General features: G+C 40.9%; 1 protein-coding gene across 1 annotated transcript; it reads left to right on the forward strand.

Moving 5' to 3' along the window:
- The first annotated feature begins 8,007 nt into the window (after positions 1 to 8,007).
- LOC117796745 (ubl carboxyl-terminal hydrolase 18-like) lies at positions 8,008 to 16,183 on the forward strand. The gene is made up of 3 exons (XM_034645969.1): positions 8,008 to 8,295; positions 9,396 to 9,492; positions 15,889 to 16,183. Exons 1-3 carry the CDS (start codon positions 8,238 to 8,240, stop codon positions 16,166 to 16,168), a joined length of 435 nt encoding a protein of 144 aa, XP_034501860.1. The 5' UTR covers positions 8,008 to 8,237; the 3' UTR covers positions 16,169 to 16,183.
- Positions 16,184 to 16,417: the final 234 nt, after the last annotated feature.

The following is a 16,417-nucleotide window of genomic DNA, read 5'->3' on the forward strand; positions in this document are numbered from 1 at the left end:
GGTAAATACCCAGTAGTGCAATGGCTGGATCATAGGGTAGCTCAATTTTTAACTTTTTAAGGTACCTCCACGCTGTTTTCCAGAGTGGCTCNCAGCTTCTTAATCCAGTCATCTGTTGAAGGGCATCTCGGCTCCTTCCATGATTTGGCTATTGTGGACAATGCAGCTATGAACATTGGGGTGCATATGGCCCTTCTCTTTACTACGTCTGTATCTTTGGGGTAAACACCCAGTAGTGCAATGGCTGGGTCATAGGGTAGTTCAATTTTTAACTTTTTAAGGGACCTCCACACTGTTTTCCAGAGTGGCTGTACCAACTTGCATTCCCACCAACAATGTAGGAGGGATCCCCTTTCTCCACATCCTCTCCAACAATTGTTGTTTCTTGCCTTGTCTATCTTTGCCATTCTAACTGGCGTAAGGTGGTATCTCAGTGTGGTTTTGATTTGAATTTCCCTGATGGCTAATGATTTTGAACATTTTTTCATGTGTCTGTTAGCCATTTGTATGTCTTCATTGCCATAACGCCGGGATCACGCCCTGAGCCGAAGGCAGATGCTCAACCGCTGTGCCACCCAGGCGCCCCTGAGAAGTTCTTTGTAGATCTTGGATACCAGTGCTTTATCTGTAGTGTCTTTTGCAAATATATTCTCCCATTCCGTGGCCTGTCTCTTAGTTTTTTTGACTGTTTCCTTGGCTCTGCAGAAGCTCTTTATCCTGATAAAGTCCCATAAGTTCATTTTATCTTTTATTTCTCTTGCCTTTGGCGATGTGTCGTGAAAAAGGTTGCTCTGGCCGATGTCATAGAAGTTGTTGCCTATGTTCTCCTCTAGAATTTTGATGGATTCCTGTCTCACATTGAGGTCTTTCATCCATTTGGAGTTTATTTTTGTGTATGGTGTGAGAGAGTGGTCAAGTTTCATTCTTTTGCATGTAGCTGTCCAATTTTCCCAGCACCATTTATTGAAGAGACTGTCTTTTTTCCACCGGATGTTTTTTCCTGCTTTATCAAAGATTAGTTGCCCAAAGAGCCGAGGGTCCATTTCTGGGTTCTCTATTCTGTTCCATTGGTCGATGTGTCTGTTTTTGTGCCAGTACCATGCTGTCTTTGTGATCACAGCTTTGTAATACAGCTCGAAATCCAGCATTGTGATATCCCCAGCTTTGTTTTTCCTTTTCAACAATTCCTTGGCGATTCGGGACCTTTTCTGGTTCCACACAAATTTAAGGGCTATTTGTTCCAGTTCTTTGAAAAATGTCATTGGTATTTTGATCGGGATAGCATTNAAGTGTAGATTGCTCTGGGTAGCATGGACATTTTAACTATGTTAATTCTTCCGATCCATGAGCATGGAATACCTTTCTATGTGTCTTCTTCAATGTCGTTCAAGAGTGATTTGTAGTTTCTAGAGTATAGATCCATTACGTCTCCGGTTAAGTTAATTCCAAGCTAACGTATGATTTTTGGTGCTATTGTAAATGGGATGGATTCCCTAATTTCTCTTTCTTCAGTCTCATTATTCATTTATANTTATTCGTGTATAGAAATGCAACTGATTTCTGGGCATTGATTTTGTATCCTGCCACCTTACTGAATTGTTCTATAACTTCTAATAGTTTGGGAGAGGATTCTTTTGGGTTTTCCATATAGAGTATCATGTCATCTGCAAAGAGAGACATTTTGACTTCTTTACTGATTTGGATACCTTTTACCCCTTTTTGTTGCCTGATTGCTGTTGCAAGGACTTCTAGTGCTATGTAGAATAATAGTGGCGAGAGTGGGCATCCTTGTCGTGTTCCTGATCTTAAGGGAAAGGCTTCCAGCTTTTCCCCATTGAGAATAATGCTTGCAGTAGGCTTTTCATAGATGGCTTTTATGAGATTGAGAAATGTACCCTCTATTCCTACACTCTGAAGGGTTTTAATCAGGAAAGGATGCTGTATTTTGTCAAATGCTTTTTCTGCATCTATTGAGAGAATCATATGATTTTTGCCTTTTTCCTTCTGGATAAAATCTAAGAGACCCTTCGATTTGTGAATGTTGAACCACCCTTGCATCCCAGGGCTGAATCCCACTTGGTCATGATGGATAATCCTTTTAATGTACTGTTGGGTTCTATTAGCAAGGATCATGTTGAGGATTTCGGCATCCATATTCATTAGGGAAATCGGTCTGTAATTCTCCTTTTTGAGGGGGTCTTTGCCTGGTTTGGTGAGGGTCCCCTAAAAAGTTAAAAATTGAGCTACCCTATAACCCAGACATTGCACTACTGGGTGTTTACCCCAAAGATACAGACGTAGTAAAGAGAAGGGCCATATGCACCCCAATGTTCATAGCTGCATTGTCCACAATAGCCAAATCATGGAAGGAGCCGAGATGCCCTTCAACAGATGACTGGATTAAGAAGCTGTGGTCCATATATACAATGGAATATTACTCAGCTATCAGAAAGAACGAATTCTCAACATTTGCTGCAACATGGACGGCACTGGAGGAGATAATGCTAAGTGAAATAAGTCAAGCAGAGAAAGACAATTATCATATGATTTCTCTCATCTATGGAACATAAGAACTAGGATGATCGGTAGGGGAAGAAAGGGATAAAGAAAGGGGGGTAATCAGAAGGGGGAATGAAACATGAGAGACTATGAACTCTGAGAAACATACTGAGGGCTTCAGAGGGGAGGGGGGTGGGGGAATGGGATAGACTGGTGATGGGTAGTAAGGAGGGCACGTATTGCATGGTGCACTGGGTGTTATACACAACTAATGAAGCATCGAACTTTACATCAGAATCCGGGGATGTACTGTATGGTGACTAATATGATATAATAAAAAATCATTAAAAAAAAAGATTCAAGCAGAGATCAATGAATTAGAAACCAGAAGCAAAGTAGAGCAGATAAACAGAACTAGAAGCTGGTTTTTGAAAGAATAAATAAAATAGACAAACCACTGCAAGACTTATACAAAAGAATAGAGAAAGGACCCAAATCAATAAAATTATGAATGAAAAGGTAGAGGTCACAACCAACACCAATGAAATAGGACGGATTATTGGAAAGTTTTTTCCACAGCTTTATGCCAATAAATTAAGCAATCTGGAAGAGATGGAGGCCTTCCTGGAAACCTATAAAGTACCAAGACTGAAACAGGAAGAAATTGATTTTTAAACAGATCAATTAATTATGAAGAGATTGAAACAGTGATTAAAAACCTTCCAAAAAACAAAAGCCAGGGCCTGATGGTTTCCCCGGGGAATTGTCCCAAACATTCAAAGAAGAAATTATACCTGTTCTCCTAAAGGTATTTCAAAAAACAGAAACAGAGGGAAAGCTACCAGACCCAGATATTCTTAACCAGGATGGTCTTTAGCTTCCATGTGTTTGAATTCCTCCGAATTTCTTCCTGTGATTGAGTTCCAGTTTCAAAGCATTGAGGTCTGAGAATATGCAGGGGAAAATCTCAATCTTTTGGCATCGGTTGAGACCTGATTTGTGACTCAGTATGTGAGCTATTCTGGAGAAAGTTCCATGTGCACTTGAGAAGAATGAGTATTCTGTTGTTTTAGGGTGGAATGTTCTGTATGTATCTATGAAGTCCATCTAGTCCAGTGTGTTAATCAAAGCTCTGTTTCTTTGTTGATTTTCTGCTTAGATAATCTGTCTATTGTTGAGAGTGGAGTGTTGAGGTCTCCTGCTATTAAACGTATTATTATTGATATGTTTCTGTATTTTGGTTAACAGTTGGTTTGTGTAGTTGGCTGCTACCCTGTTGGGGGCATAGATATTTATAATTGTTAGATCCTCTTGTTGGATAGACCCTTTAAGAATGTTATACTGTCCTTCTGTATCTGTAACTACAGTCTTTAGCTTAAAATCTAATTTGTCTTCTTTGAGAATTGGTACCCCAGCTTTCTTTTGAGGTCTGTTGGCATGAAAAATTGTTGTCCATCCCCTCACTTTCAGTCTGGATGTATCTTTAGGTTCAAATTAGTCTCTTGTAGACAGGGTCTACAACATGGGTGGGTCCTGTCTTTGAAACCAATCTGCAACCCTATGCTGTTTCATGGGAGCATTTAGGCCATTCACGTTGAGAGTGATTATTGAGAGATATAATCTTAATGTCATCATATTGCCTGTGAAGTCCTTGTTTCTATTGATTGTCTCTGTAAATTTCTGTTCTATATCACTCTTGGGGGTCTTTCTTTTTTTTATAGAACCTCCCTTATTATTTTTTGCAGGGCCAGTTTGGTGGTCATATATTCTTTCAGTTTTTGCCGTTCTTGTAAGCCGGTCTTGTAAGCCGGTCTTCTCACTTATTGCCCTGAATAAGTCTTGCCAGCCCTTTCTGGCTTGCCACGTTTCTGTTGACAGGTCTGACATTATTCTGATGTTCCTCCCTCTGTAGTTAGAAATCTGTTCCCCCTTGCCACTTTCAAGATTGTTTCTCTGGATCTAAAGTTTGCAAATTGTACTATTATATGTCGTGGTATTGGTCTTTTCTCATCAATCTTTTTTTTTTTAATTTTTTTTATATTATGTTAGTCACCATACAGTACATCCCTGGTTTCTGATGTAAAGTTCCATGATTCATTAGTTGCGTATAATACCCAGTGCACCATGCAATACGTGCCCTCCTTACTACCCATCACCAGCCTATCCCATTCTCCCACCCCCCTCCCCTCTGAAGCCCTCAGTTTGTTTTCTCATCAATCTTGGGAGGGGTCCTTTCTGCCTCTTGGACACGAATGCTTGTTTGCTTCCCCAGATTAGGAAAGTTCTCAGCTATGATTTGCTCAAGTATATCTTCTAGACCTCTCTATCTCTCCACCCCTTCAGGGATCCTAATAATTATGATATTGGAATGTTTCATTGAGTCATTAATCTCTCGAATCCCTTGGGCTTTAATCTGTTTTTCCCATACCTCCTCTATTTTCTTCTTTTCTATCATCTTATCTTCTAGCTCACTAATTTGTTCTTCTGCCTTGTTTACCTTGGCAGTCAGAGTATCCAGTTTAGACTGCATTTCATCATAGCATTTAAAAAAATTTTTTTAAGTTTTTATTTACATTTCAGCTAGTTAACATACAGTGTAATATTAGTTACAGGTGTATAATATAGTGATTTAACACTTCCATACAACACCTGGTGCTCATCATGACACGTGCACTCCTGAATCCCCATCACTTACTTCACCCATCCCCCCACTCACCTCCCCTCTGGTAATCATCAGTTCTTTCTCTATAATTAAGAATCTGTTTCTTCATTTGTCTGTCTCTTTTTTTTCCCTTTGCTAGTTTACTTCTTAAATTCCACGTATGAGGGGTACCTGGATGGCTCAGTTGGTTGAGCATCCAGCTCTTGATTTCGGCTCAGCTCATAATCTCAGGGTCATGGTATCAAGACCTGTGTTGGGCTTGGTGCACTGAGCCTGCTGGAGATTCCCTCTTCTTCTCTCTCTGTCCCTCCCCCTGCTGTAACCCTCTCTTTCTCTCTCTCTTTTAAATAAATAAATAAATAAAAACTTTTTAAAAAATTCCACATATGAGGAAAATCATATGATATCTGTCCTTCTTTGACTGACTTATTTCACTTGGCATTATACTCTCTAGCTCCATCCATGTTGTTGCAAATGGCAAGATTTCATTCTTTTTGATGGCTGAGTAATATTCCATTGTATGTGAGAATATATAAAAATATATATATTTATATATTCTCACATTTATATATATTTATATATTATTTATCCATTCATCAGTCAATGGACACTTGGGCTGCTTCCATAATTTGCTTATTGTAAATAATGCTGCTATATACATAGAGGTGCATGTATCCCTTTGAATTAGTGTTTTTGTATTTCTTTTTTTTAATTCTAATTTTTTTTATTATATTATGTTAGTCACCATACAGTACATCCCTGGTTTCTGATGTAAAGTTCGATGATTCATTAGTTGCATATAATACCCAGTGCACCATGCAATACGTGCCCTCCTTACTACCCATCACCAGTCTATCCCATTCCCCCACCCCCCTCTCCTCTGAAGCCCTCAGTTTGTTTCTCAGAGTCCATAGTCTCTCATGCTTCATAGCATTTTTAAGTTCGGCCTGATTAGATCTCATTTCTGCCCTTAGAGATTCTATATTGTCATGAATATTTTTCTCAAGCCTAGATATCGACTTCATAATTGTTCCTCTGAAGTCTTTCTGATGTCTTGCTTATATCCATATCCATTAGGTTTGTGGCAGAACCCACAGTCTCTAATTCTTTTCTTTGTTGGGGATTCCTCCTCTTAGTCATTCTGTTGAGGGGTGGTTGAGGAAATGTATAGAGTCCAAAGTTTTTTTTTTTTAATGATTTCTTTAATTATATTATGTTAGTCACCATACAGTACATCCCCGGATTCCGATGTAAAGTTCGATGATTCATTAGTTGCATATAACACCCAGTGCACCATGCAATACGTGCCCTCCTTACTACCCATCATCAGTCTATCCCATTCCCCCACCCCCCACCCCTCTGAAGTCTTCAGTTTGTTTCTCATAGTCCATAGCCTCCCATGCTTCACTACCCCTTCTGATTACCCCCCTTTCTTTATCCCTTTCTTCCCCTACCGATCATCCTAGTTCTTATGTTCCATAGATGAGAGAAATCATATGATAATTGTCTTTCTCTGCTTGACTTATTTCACTTAGCATTATCTCCTCCAGTGCTCCATGTTGCAGCAAATGTTGAGAACGCGTTCTTTCTGATAGCTGAGTAATATTCCATTGTATATATGGACCACAGCTTCTTACTCCATCATCTGTTGAAGGGCATCCCGGTTCCTTCCACGATTTAGCTATTGTTATAGAGTCCAAAGTATTAACCACAACCCAAGCAAGATGCACCGATTTTATAGGGACCTCAGGGTTGTTGTCCTGTTGTTCTTCCAGCCTGTCTTCTGGGGGAGGGGCCGGCCACGCTGTTACTCAGGCAACCCTGTTTGGGCAGAGTTGCCCTGCCCCCTGTGTGGGGGGGGATGGGCTCAGTGAAAACCATATTTGGGGGGCTTTTGTTCTCTGGCAGCTTTCCCTGGTGGCTTTCCATGTCTCTTCCAGGAGTCAGAGCAGAAATGACCACATCCAAATGTCTGTTTCAGAGAGATCACAGTCTACTCTTCACTGAGCTGTCCAGGCCACAGTGTCTCCATTTCTACCTGTGTTGCTAAAAACTTCAGTCTCCTGGGTTGTGCACCCCACAGCAGCACTCCCAGCTGTTGCTCCCAGGGCCGGGCACGTCTCTGCCCTTTGTGCTTCTAAAACCACCAGCCACCCCCAGTTCATGCATGCCCCTGTAGCGCCAGGTTTCAGTCTGGGGGGTTTCCCTAAAGTCCTTTCCCCTCCGCTGTCTGTGCCCGGTCCCCAGTGACCTTTGCCTTCCAGTGTTATCTCACCTTCCCGGCACCAGCTTATGGTGGCTCCCTCCCCCTTCTGTTTATCTTCCGATATCTGCCCACAGAATCACAGCTCCCTGCTTCATACGTTGAGACCAACCACCAGAGACATTCTGTTTGTAGAGATCCAGATATATCTTTTTACATCTCAGGCTGATTTTTGTGGGTGTTCAGAATGGTTTGGTAGATATCTAGCTTAATTCAGTGGACCAGTTGAAATGGGGTCCCCTACTCCTCTGCCATCTTTTTTCCCCCAATAAGTGCCCTCTTTAATGCCTGTCACCCATGTAGCCCATCTCCCCCAAGCCTCCCTCCAACAACCCTCAGTTTGCTCTCTACCATTAAGAGTCACTTATGGCTTGTTTCCCTCTCTCCTTTTTTTTCCTTTTCTCCCTTCCCATATGTTCATCTATTTTCTTTCTTAAATTCCACGTATGATTGAGATCATATGGTATTTTTCTTGCTCTGACTTATTTCACTCAGCATAATAAACTCTAGCTCTATCCACATGAGACTTGTATCTTTGGAATCAGAACTGATCACATGAATATGCACTCCCTCTCCCCTTATCCTTACCTACCTGTGATGTGTTTTCACAGAATTCCCACCAAAGCTGACTCATGTGAGCTCTTCCTGGAAGCATGCAGTCCTGAAGACAGGCTTGGCAGCCAGTGACCTGGGGATTTTGGAGTGATCGCTAATGAGTCAGGTGTTGGGGTCCCTGAGGGAATTTGCCAGTGCATCCTGGCTGAGTCTCAGCATTTCTCAGCAGAACCCATTGAGAAGAAGGAAGAGAACAACATGAAGCGGAAGAAGGAGCAGCTAAGGGAGCGCATCAGTGCCTGGGACTGTCCTCACGGTCATTAGATCCTCACATTTTTCTCTTTTTGACCACAGGGAAATGCTTTGTTCACCCACTGTACTCTGAAGCAGTAGAGCTTTGTGGTTAATGACTGCTGGTTTCTTATGCCTCCATTTCTGCATCTGTAAAATGGGAATAACCATAGTACTGAGCACATAGGGTTGTTGGGAGGGGTAAGTGAGATAATCTGTGCAAAGTGCTTCAAATTAATGCTTGGCACATAGCAGCAGCCAACATTGGTTCCTGCCTATACTGTTATACCTGTGTGCTAGGATGTTTAGAGGCAAAGTGCTTCTGCTGATTCAGGAGCCGAAATCTATGATTACTTGCTGTCCCTGGATTTTTTCCATCTTAATGCCCTATCTCATATATGCAAAAGTCCTTTCCCCAGGAACTCTGATATTAGTGGTTTTCCCTCCCTCTTAAATTACTCACCTTGTGGAATCAGCTTAGCCCAAGTTGAGTTGGGAAAGGAGAGGTTGGTTGCTAGTACATCAGATAAATGCTTTCTTTTGGCTTTCTCACATCTTCAGAAGTTCCTTTTGGCTTCTAGCCTCTGGAGGTGAGCTTAGATTAGTGAATCTCCCCCAGAGCTTTTTTTCCCCCCTCCCTGATTTCCTTCAGCCGCACGGTGGGGACTGGGCAGAGGCCTTTCCACTGGACCCTGAAATAGACTAGCTAGGAAATTACTTTTATCTCTGAGCTGCAGAGATGCCCATTCTGACAACTCTGTAGGGAACAACTTGAGTGGGGGGAACTCATAATGCTCCCAGTTATGCTTTCTGTAATGTTTCTTTCTTTGTCTTTGCTCTTTTAACAATTGCGTGTACTACTCATTTGACATTGCTTACTCTGTCTTGTGACAGCTCTCTTTTCCTAATGAACTGTTAAAAGTTTTATTACTGTTTTGTTTTTCAGAGTCCCATGCTTTATCTCTCCTCTCCAATTTGTTTGCAAGCTCTTTAGTGAAGTCTTTGTCCCTGTGAGAGTATTTTGCAGAATTTCATGTCCTTAGTAGGTTTTAGAAAAACATTTGATTTTTGTTGAGTCCCTTAGCTTGCCCTTGTCCTCAGTATTTTTTTCCCTTCCCTATATAGGCCCGGTTGGTTTACACAACATTGGACAGACCTGCTGTCTTAACTGCCTGATTCAGGTATTAATTATGAATGTGGGTTTCACCAAGATATTGAAGAGGTAAGACTAACGTGTATATTATTGTACATTTTCATATATTCAATTTTTCACAGCGACTTGTACTTTTAAAAGTCTTCTTTGAACAGTAGCCAGAGAAAAGATATTATTCTGAACAATCTAGACTATATCACCTAAGAAGTTTAAAAAGAAATATGAATGCCTAATGACACTACAGATAAAAGACTGGTATCCAAGATCTACAAAGAACTTCTAAAACTCAATACACAAGAAACAAATAAACAAATCATAAAATGGGCAGAAGATATGAACAGACACTTTTCCAATGAAAGACATACAAATGGCTAACAGACACATGAAAAAATGTTCAAAATCATTAGCCATCAGGGAAATTCAAATCAAAACCACACTGAGATACCACCTTACGCCAGTTAGAATGGCAAAGATAGACAAGGCAAGAAACAACAATTGTTGGAGAGGATGTGGAGAAAGGGGATCCCTCCTACATTGTTGGTGGGAATGCAAGTTGGTACAGCCACTCTGGAAAACAGTGTGGAGGTCCCTTAAAAAGTTAAAAATTGAGCTACCCTATGATCCAGCCATTGCACTACTGGGTATTTACCCCAAAGAGACAGACGTAGTAAAGAGAAGGGCCATATGCACCCCAATGTTCATAGCAGGTCNAGAAGGGCCATATGCACCCCAATGTTCATAGCTGCATTGTCCACAATAGCCAAATCATGGAAGGAGCCGAGATGCCCTTCAACAGATGACTGGATTAAGAAGCTGTGGTCCATATATACAATGGAATATTACTCAGCTATCAGAAAGAACGAATTCTCAACATTTGCTGCAACATGGACGGCACTGGAGGAGATAATGCTAAGTGAAATAAGTCAAGCAGAGAAAGACAATTATACGGTTTCTCTCATCTATGGAACATAAGAACTAGGAAGATCGGTAGGAGGAGAAAAGGATAAAGAAAGGGGGGGTAATCAGAAGGGGGAATGAAGCATGAGAGACAATGGCTTCTGAGAAACAAACTGAGGGCTTCAGAGGGAAGGGGGGTGGGGAATGGGATAGGCTGGTGATGGGTGGTGGGGAGGGCATGTATTGCATGGTGCACTGGGTGTTATATGCAACTAATGAATCATCGAACTTTACAACAAAAAAAAAAATATGAATACCTGTTTCCACCACCAGACATTTGGTTTCAGTTGGTCTAGGGTGGGGCTCGATAGTTACTTTTTATTTTTTTAATTTATTCTAATTAATTTTTTGTTTTGTTTTTAAATATAAAATCCATTTAATTAACGTACAGTGTATTATTAGTTTCAGAGGTAGAATTTAGTGATTCATCAGTTGCTTGTAACAACCAGTGCTCCTTCCATCAAGTGCCCTCCTTAATGCCCATCACCCAATTACTGCATCTCCCCACCCATCTTCCCTCCAGCAACCCTCAGTTTGTGTCTCCTTCTCTGATTTTGCCTTATTTTTCCTTCCCTTCCCCTATGTTCATCTGTTTTGTTTCTGAAATTCCACGTACGGGCACTGGTACTTTTAAAGACTCCCCAGGTGATTTGAAACTGCAGCCTGGATTGACAGCCACTGATTTGGTTAAAACAGTGTCTGGACTATATCAGTATCAGAAATATCGGAGGAGGAATAAATCAACAAGTAGGCCCCTGAATCTCTCCATTGATTTCTTTCAAACAACACACACACACAAAGTGTATATATATTTATACACGTATGTACTTTATTACACATTCTTTTTAAAAAATATTTTACTTTTTAATTTTTTTTAAAGATTTTATTTATTTATTTGACAGAGATAGAGACAGCCAGCGAGAGAGGGAACACAAGCAGGGGGAGTGGGAGAGGAAGAAGCAGGCTCACAGCAGAGGAGCCCGATGTGGGGCTCGATCCCATAACACCGGGATCACCCCCTGAGCCGAAGGCAGATGCTTAACCACTGTGCCACCCAGGCACTCCTACTTTTTAATTTAATTAAATTGTTTTTAGTAAGGTTTTTTCTTGCCCCTAGATTATTTTTTAAGTTTTTATTTAAATTCCAGTTAGTTAACATACAGTGTAGTATTAGTTTCAGGTGCACAATATAGTGATTCAACACTTCCATACATCACCTGGTGCTAATCACAAGTGCACTCCTTAATCCCCATCACCTATTTCACCCCTCCCCCTACCCACCTCCCTCTAGTGACCGGCAGTTTGTTCTCTGTAGTAAAGAGTCTGTTTCTTAGGTGGCCCCTCTCTTTCTTGTTACCCCTGTGCTCATTTGTTCTGTTTCTTAAATTCCATAAATGAGTACAATCATATGGTATTTGTCTTTCTCTGACTTATTTTCACTTAGCATAATACTCCCAGCTCCATCCCTGTTGTTGCAAATGGCAAGAATACATTCTTTTTTATGGCCAAGTAATACTATGGCCTCTGAGAAACAAACTGAGGGCTTCAGAGGGGAGGGGAGTGGGGGAATGGGATAGGCTGGTGATGGGTAGTAAGGAGGGCACATATTGCATGGTGCACTGGGTGTTATATGCAACTAATGAATCATCGAACTTTACATCAGAAACCAGGGATGTACTGAATGGTGACTAACATAATATAATAAAAAAAATTTTTTTAAAAAGGAAAAATAAAGAAAAATAGGAATGAGTTCTTCTTTCTTTCTTTTTTATTTTATTTTATTTTACTTTATTTTATTTTATTTAAATTCAGTTAGCCCAGGTATAGTACATCATTGGTTTTTGATATAATATTCAATGATTCATCAGTTCAGTATAACACCCAGTGCTCGTCTCATCATGTTCTTCTTTAAATGTTTGGTAGAATTACCCTGGGAAGCCATCCAGCCCTGGATTCTTGTTTTTTGGGAGATTTTTAATTACTGTGTTAATTTCCTTGCTGTTTATGGATCTTTTCAGGTTTTCTGTTTCTTCCTGTTTCAGTTTTGGTAGTTTATATGTTTCTAGGAATGCATCCATTTCATCCATGTTGCCTAATTTGTTGGCATGTTGTTGCTTTTTAAAAATTTCTATGTCATTGATTTCTGTCCTAATCCTTATTAATTCTTTTCTCCTGCTGGACTTAGGCTTTGTTTGCTGTTCTTTCTCCAGCCCCTTTAGGTGTAAGGTTAGGTTGTGTATTTGAGATTTTTCTTGGTTCTTGAGGAAGGCCTGTATTGCTATATACTTCTGTCTTAGGACTGCCTTTGCTGCATCCCAGGGCTTCATTTTTATTTGTTTCCCCATATTTTTTAATTCTTTAATTTCCTGGTTGACCCATTCATTCTTTAGTGGGATGCCCTTTAACCTCCATTCTTGTAGTTGACTTCAAGTTTTAAAGCTTTGTGGTTTGAAAATATGCATGGACTAATCTCAGTCTTTTGGTACTGGTTGACACCTGATTTGTGACCCAGTATGTGATTTATTCTGGAGAATATGCACATGGAGTGTACTCGAGAAGGAAGTACATTCTGCTGCTTTAGGATGAAATGCTCTGAATATATCGTCTGGTGCAGTGTGTCATTCAAAGCCCTTGTTTCCTTGCTGATCTTTTACATAGACGATCTGTCCATTGCTGAGTGGGGTGTTAAAGTCCCCTAGTATTACTCTATTATTGTCAATGTGTTTCTTTAATTTTGTTTAATTGGTTTATATAATCGGCTGCTCCCAAGTTATGGGCATAAATATTTACTACTGCTAGATCTTCTTGTTTGGATAGGCCCTTTTATTATGAGAGAGTGTCCTTCTTCATCTCTTATTACAATCTTTGGTTTAAAATCTGGTTTGTCTGATATAGGATGGCTATCCAGCTTTCTTTGGATGTCCGTCAACATGATAAATGGTTCTCCACCCCCTCACTTTCAATCTGGAGGTGTCTTTGGGTCTAAAATGAGTGTTTTGTAAGCAGCATGTTGATGGGTCTTGTGTTTTTATCCTTCCTGACACTATGTCTTTTGATTGGAGCATTTAGTCCATTTACCTTCAGAGTAATTATTGAAAGATATGAAGTGAGTGCCATTGTATTACCTGTAAAGTCGCTGTTTCTCTAGATTATCTCTGTCTTTCTGGTCTTTGTTACTTTGGGGCTCTCTCTTCGCTCAAAGGATCCCCTTTAATAATTCTTAAAGGGCTGGTTTAGTGTTCACAAATTCCTTTAGTTTTTGCTTGTCCTGGAAACTCATTCAGCTATTTTATATTCAGATAAATTTTCTGTCCCTTTTTCTCCCTCTTCTTTTTCTGTGACTCCTATAATATGAATGTTATTACACTTAATGGAGTCCCTGAGTTCCCTAAGTCTATTCTCATGTTGCATAATTCTTTCTCTCTTTTGTTCAGCTTCATTGCTTTCCATTCCTTTGTGTTCTAGGTCATTAATTCATTCCTCTGCTTCTTTCAACCTGCTGTTCACTGCATCAAGCATGTTTCTAATTGCATTTATTGCACTCTCCATCTCTGATTATTTCTTTTTTAATATCTTTTATCTCTGCAGTATTGATCTCACTGATGTCTTTCATTCTTTTCTCAAGCCCAGTGAGTAGCCTTATGACAATTTCTTTAAATTTTCCCTCAGGCATGTTACTTGTATCTGTTTCACTTAGATCTCTGGCTATTGCCTTATCTTGTTCTTTCATTTGGGATAAATTCCTGTGCCTTCCAATTGTGCCTGTCTCTGCCTGCTTATGTTAGAAAAGCCAGTTGTGTCTCTTCTTCCTGAAAGTAATGGTCTAATGGAGAAAGGTCATATAGTGTCCAGGGCCTGCTCTTTCAGGGATTGTTTCCTGTGTGTGCTGCATGTGCTCTGCTGTTGTGTTTTGGTTGCTCTATCCTTCAGGCCAGTCTTTTGAAGAGGCTCTTTTTGTCTTCTGTGGGCAGTGTTTTGTCTCTGGTGTGAATTTTAACTAGGTGGTGAGTTTTAACTAGGTGTGCCCTGGTCTGCTTGTGAAATGAGACCTGTCACCACCTCCTCTGCAACTGAGGTCCTGCAGGACTCTCTGGTTGGGAGGTGTGCTATGGGTGGGGGTTTGTGCTGGTCTTCTGGGGGAGGGTCTCACCACGCTGGGACTTAGGCAAACATGACTAAGAAGGGTTGTTTTACTGGAGCTCAGGGGTATGAGGCTTGGTGTAGGTAAGTTAAGCAGCCAGTATTGGCACTATGCTGCTTCCCACAGGTGGCTCTGTGTTCATGCTGAGGGGTGGGGGAGGAAAATGGTGCCACCTGGCTCTTTTATTCTTAAGTGGTGTCGCTGTGCATGCTCCCTCTCAGGGATGTGCTCTGAGAGGAGCAAATAATCTCCCCATTGTGTGCCCCAGGCACACTTTAGATCCCAGTTTCCATGCTCTTTGTTCCCCAGGTTGTTTCCCACCTTCTCTCCAGTAATAGCACAGTGACCTTGAGGTTCCTTCCCAGTCAAGCCCTCTGATCTTGGCTCTGGCCCTCTGATCTCTGGCTATGGTTCCAGCTTTAAGCCCTGCTGATTGCAAAAACTTATGAAATTCTATCCTTCTCCTTTCCTAAGCCAGTGGCTTTGGGGAAATGTTCTCCTTATGTGTTTTCCTATCTCTCTCTCCCCCTTCTCCATGACCATGGCTCCCTTCCCTCTGGATCACCTGCAGTCTGTTTCTTCCCTAAACCACATCTCTGCACTTCCTACATTCTTTGCTGTGGCCTCTTTTCTCCCTTTAGTTGTGGTGTTTGTTGTGTCTTCAGGTCAACTTTTGTGTTGGACTGATAGTTATGTAGTTGTGTTCCTGGGACTAGTTGTATTCCTCCTTGGCTCGGGCAATGAGAGATACCTATAATTAAAGAAATCATTTTCAAAATAAACTGACATTCCTTCATGTCCTTTATTTCCAGGACCTAGATCAGTATTTGCCTTTTCACTTTGGAGTACTTCAGCCTGGACATTTTGCTGTATGGCCACTTTGCTGTGGACCCAGGACCCTCTTCATCTGCCCTTCATTTAAATGTGATTATTGGGCAGAGTGGGGAGAGGAGTGAGGCAAAAGTTGTCTGATACCCCCCTTGAGAGGATACTCTCTATAGCCAATTTGCTAATATGGTGCATATACCTCAAGGAAGGAACCTCAAGGTCACTGTGCTATTACTGGAGAGAAGGTGGGAAACAACCTGAGGGACGAAGAGCATGGAAACAGGGATCTAAAGCGTGCCTGGGGCACACAATGGGGAGATTCTCAACCTTGTTTATACATTTAAATCATCTGGGAAACTTAAGAATTCTGATAACTGAGCCCCATCATCAGAAATTCTGATTAAAAAATTCTGATTTAGTTAGTCTGCAAAGTGGCCAGGAGATGGAGAGTTTTGAAAGTTCCCCCAAGTGATTTCAGCATGCATCTAGCATTGAGAACTGTGGGGATAAGGAGGTTCACAGATGTTCTTATTTGGCAGGATAACAGTACCAAGGGGAACAGAAGAGCAGAGAAGAAGTGTCCCCTTCCAGTTGCTCTTGCTACTGGAGAAGATGCAGGACAGCCGGCAGAAAGCAGTGCAACCTATGGAGCTTGCCTACTGTCTCCAGAAGTACAACGTTCCAAGTAAGATAGCCTTCTCAGCTCTGAGAGCGAGGAAGAGGGAGGAGGTTGGGGAAGGGAAAAGAGGGAGGGGGAGTGCCTCAAAGAATGAGTCAGGAGCTGTTCCCTCCTGTTCTTTGTTTTGGAAGAGTTTGTGAAAGGATAGATATTAATTCTCTAAATGTTTGGTAGAATTAAGCCAATTCTGGACTTGAGCTTTTCTTTGTGGAAAGTTTCAAAATGACTGATTCAGTCATTTTCCTTTTTACAGTTAGGGTTCTTTCTTCAGGTTGAAAAACTAAACTCCCTTTAGCAATTTCTTGTAAGGCAAGTGTAGAAGTGATGAACTTCCTTAAACATTTGTCTAAGAAAGTATAATTCTTTCATTTCTTTATTTTATATATATA

Source organism: Ailuropoda melanoleuca, chromosome 16, assembly GCF_002007445.2.
Source record: "Ailuropoda melanoleuca isolate Jingjing chromosome 16, ASM200744v2, whole genome shotgun sequence".
NCBI classification, from domain to species: domain Eukaryota; kingdom Metazoa; phylum Chordata; class Mammalia; order Carnivora; family Ursidae; genus Ailuropoda; species Ailuropoda melanoleuca.

What these genes read in the sequence shown, in the direction of transcription:
- LOC117796745 (XM_034645969.1), top strand. Translation starts at nt 8,238, where the DNA reads ATGAAGCGGAAGAAGGAGCAGCTAAGGGAGCGCATCAGTGCCTGGGAC. An exon ending in TGCCTGGGACTGTCCTCACG is followed by an intron (nt 8,296 to 9,395) that starts GTCATTAGATCC and finishes TTCCCTATATAG; the next exon opens with GCCCGGTTGGTTTACACAAC. An exon ending in TTCACCAAGATATTGAAGAG is followed by an intron (nt 9,493 to 15,888) that starts GTAAGACTAACG and finishes CTTATTTGGCAG; the next exon opens with GATAACAGTACCAAGGGGAA.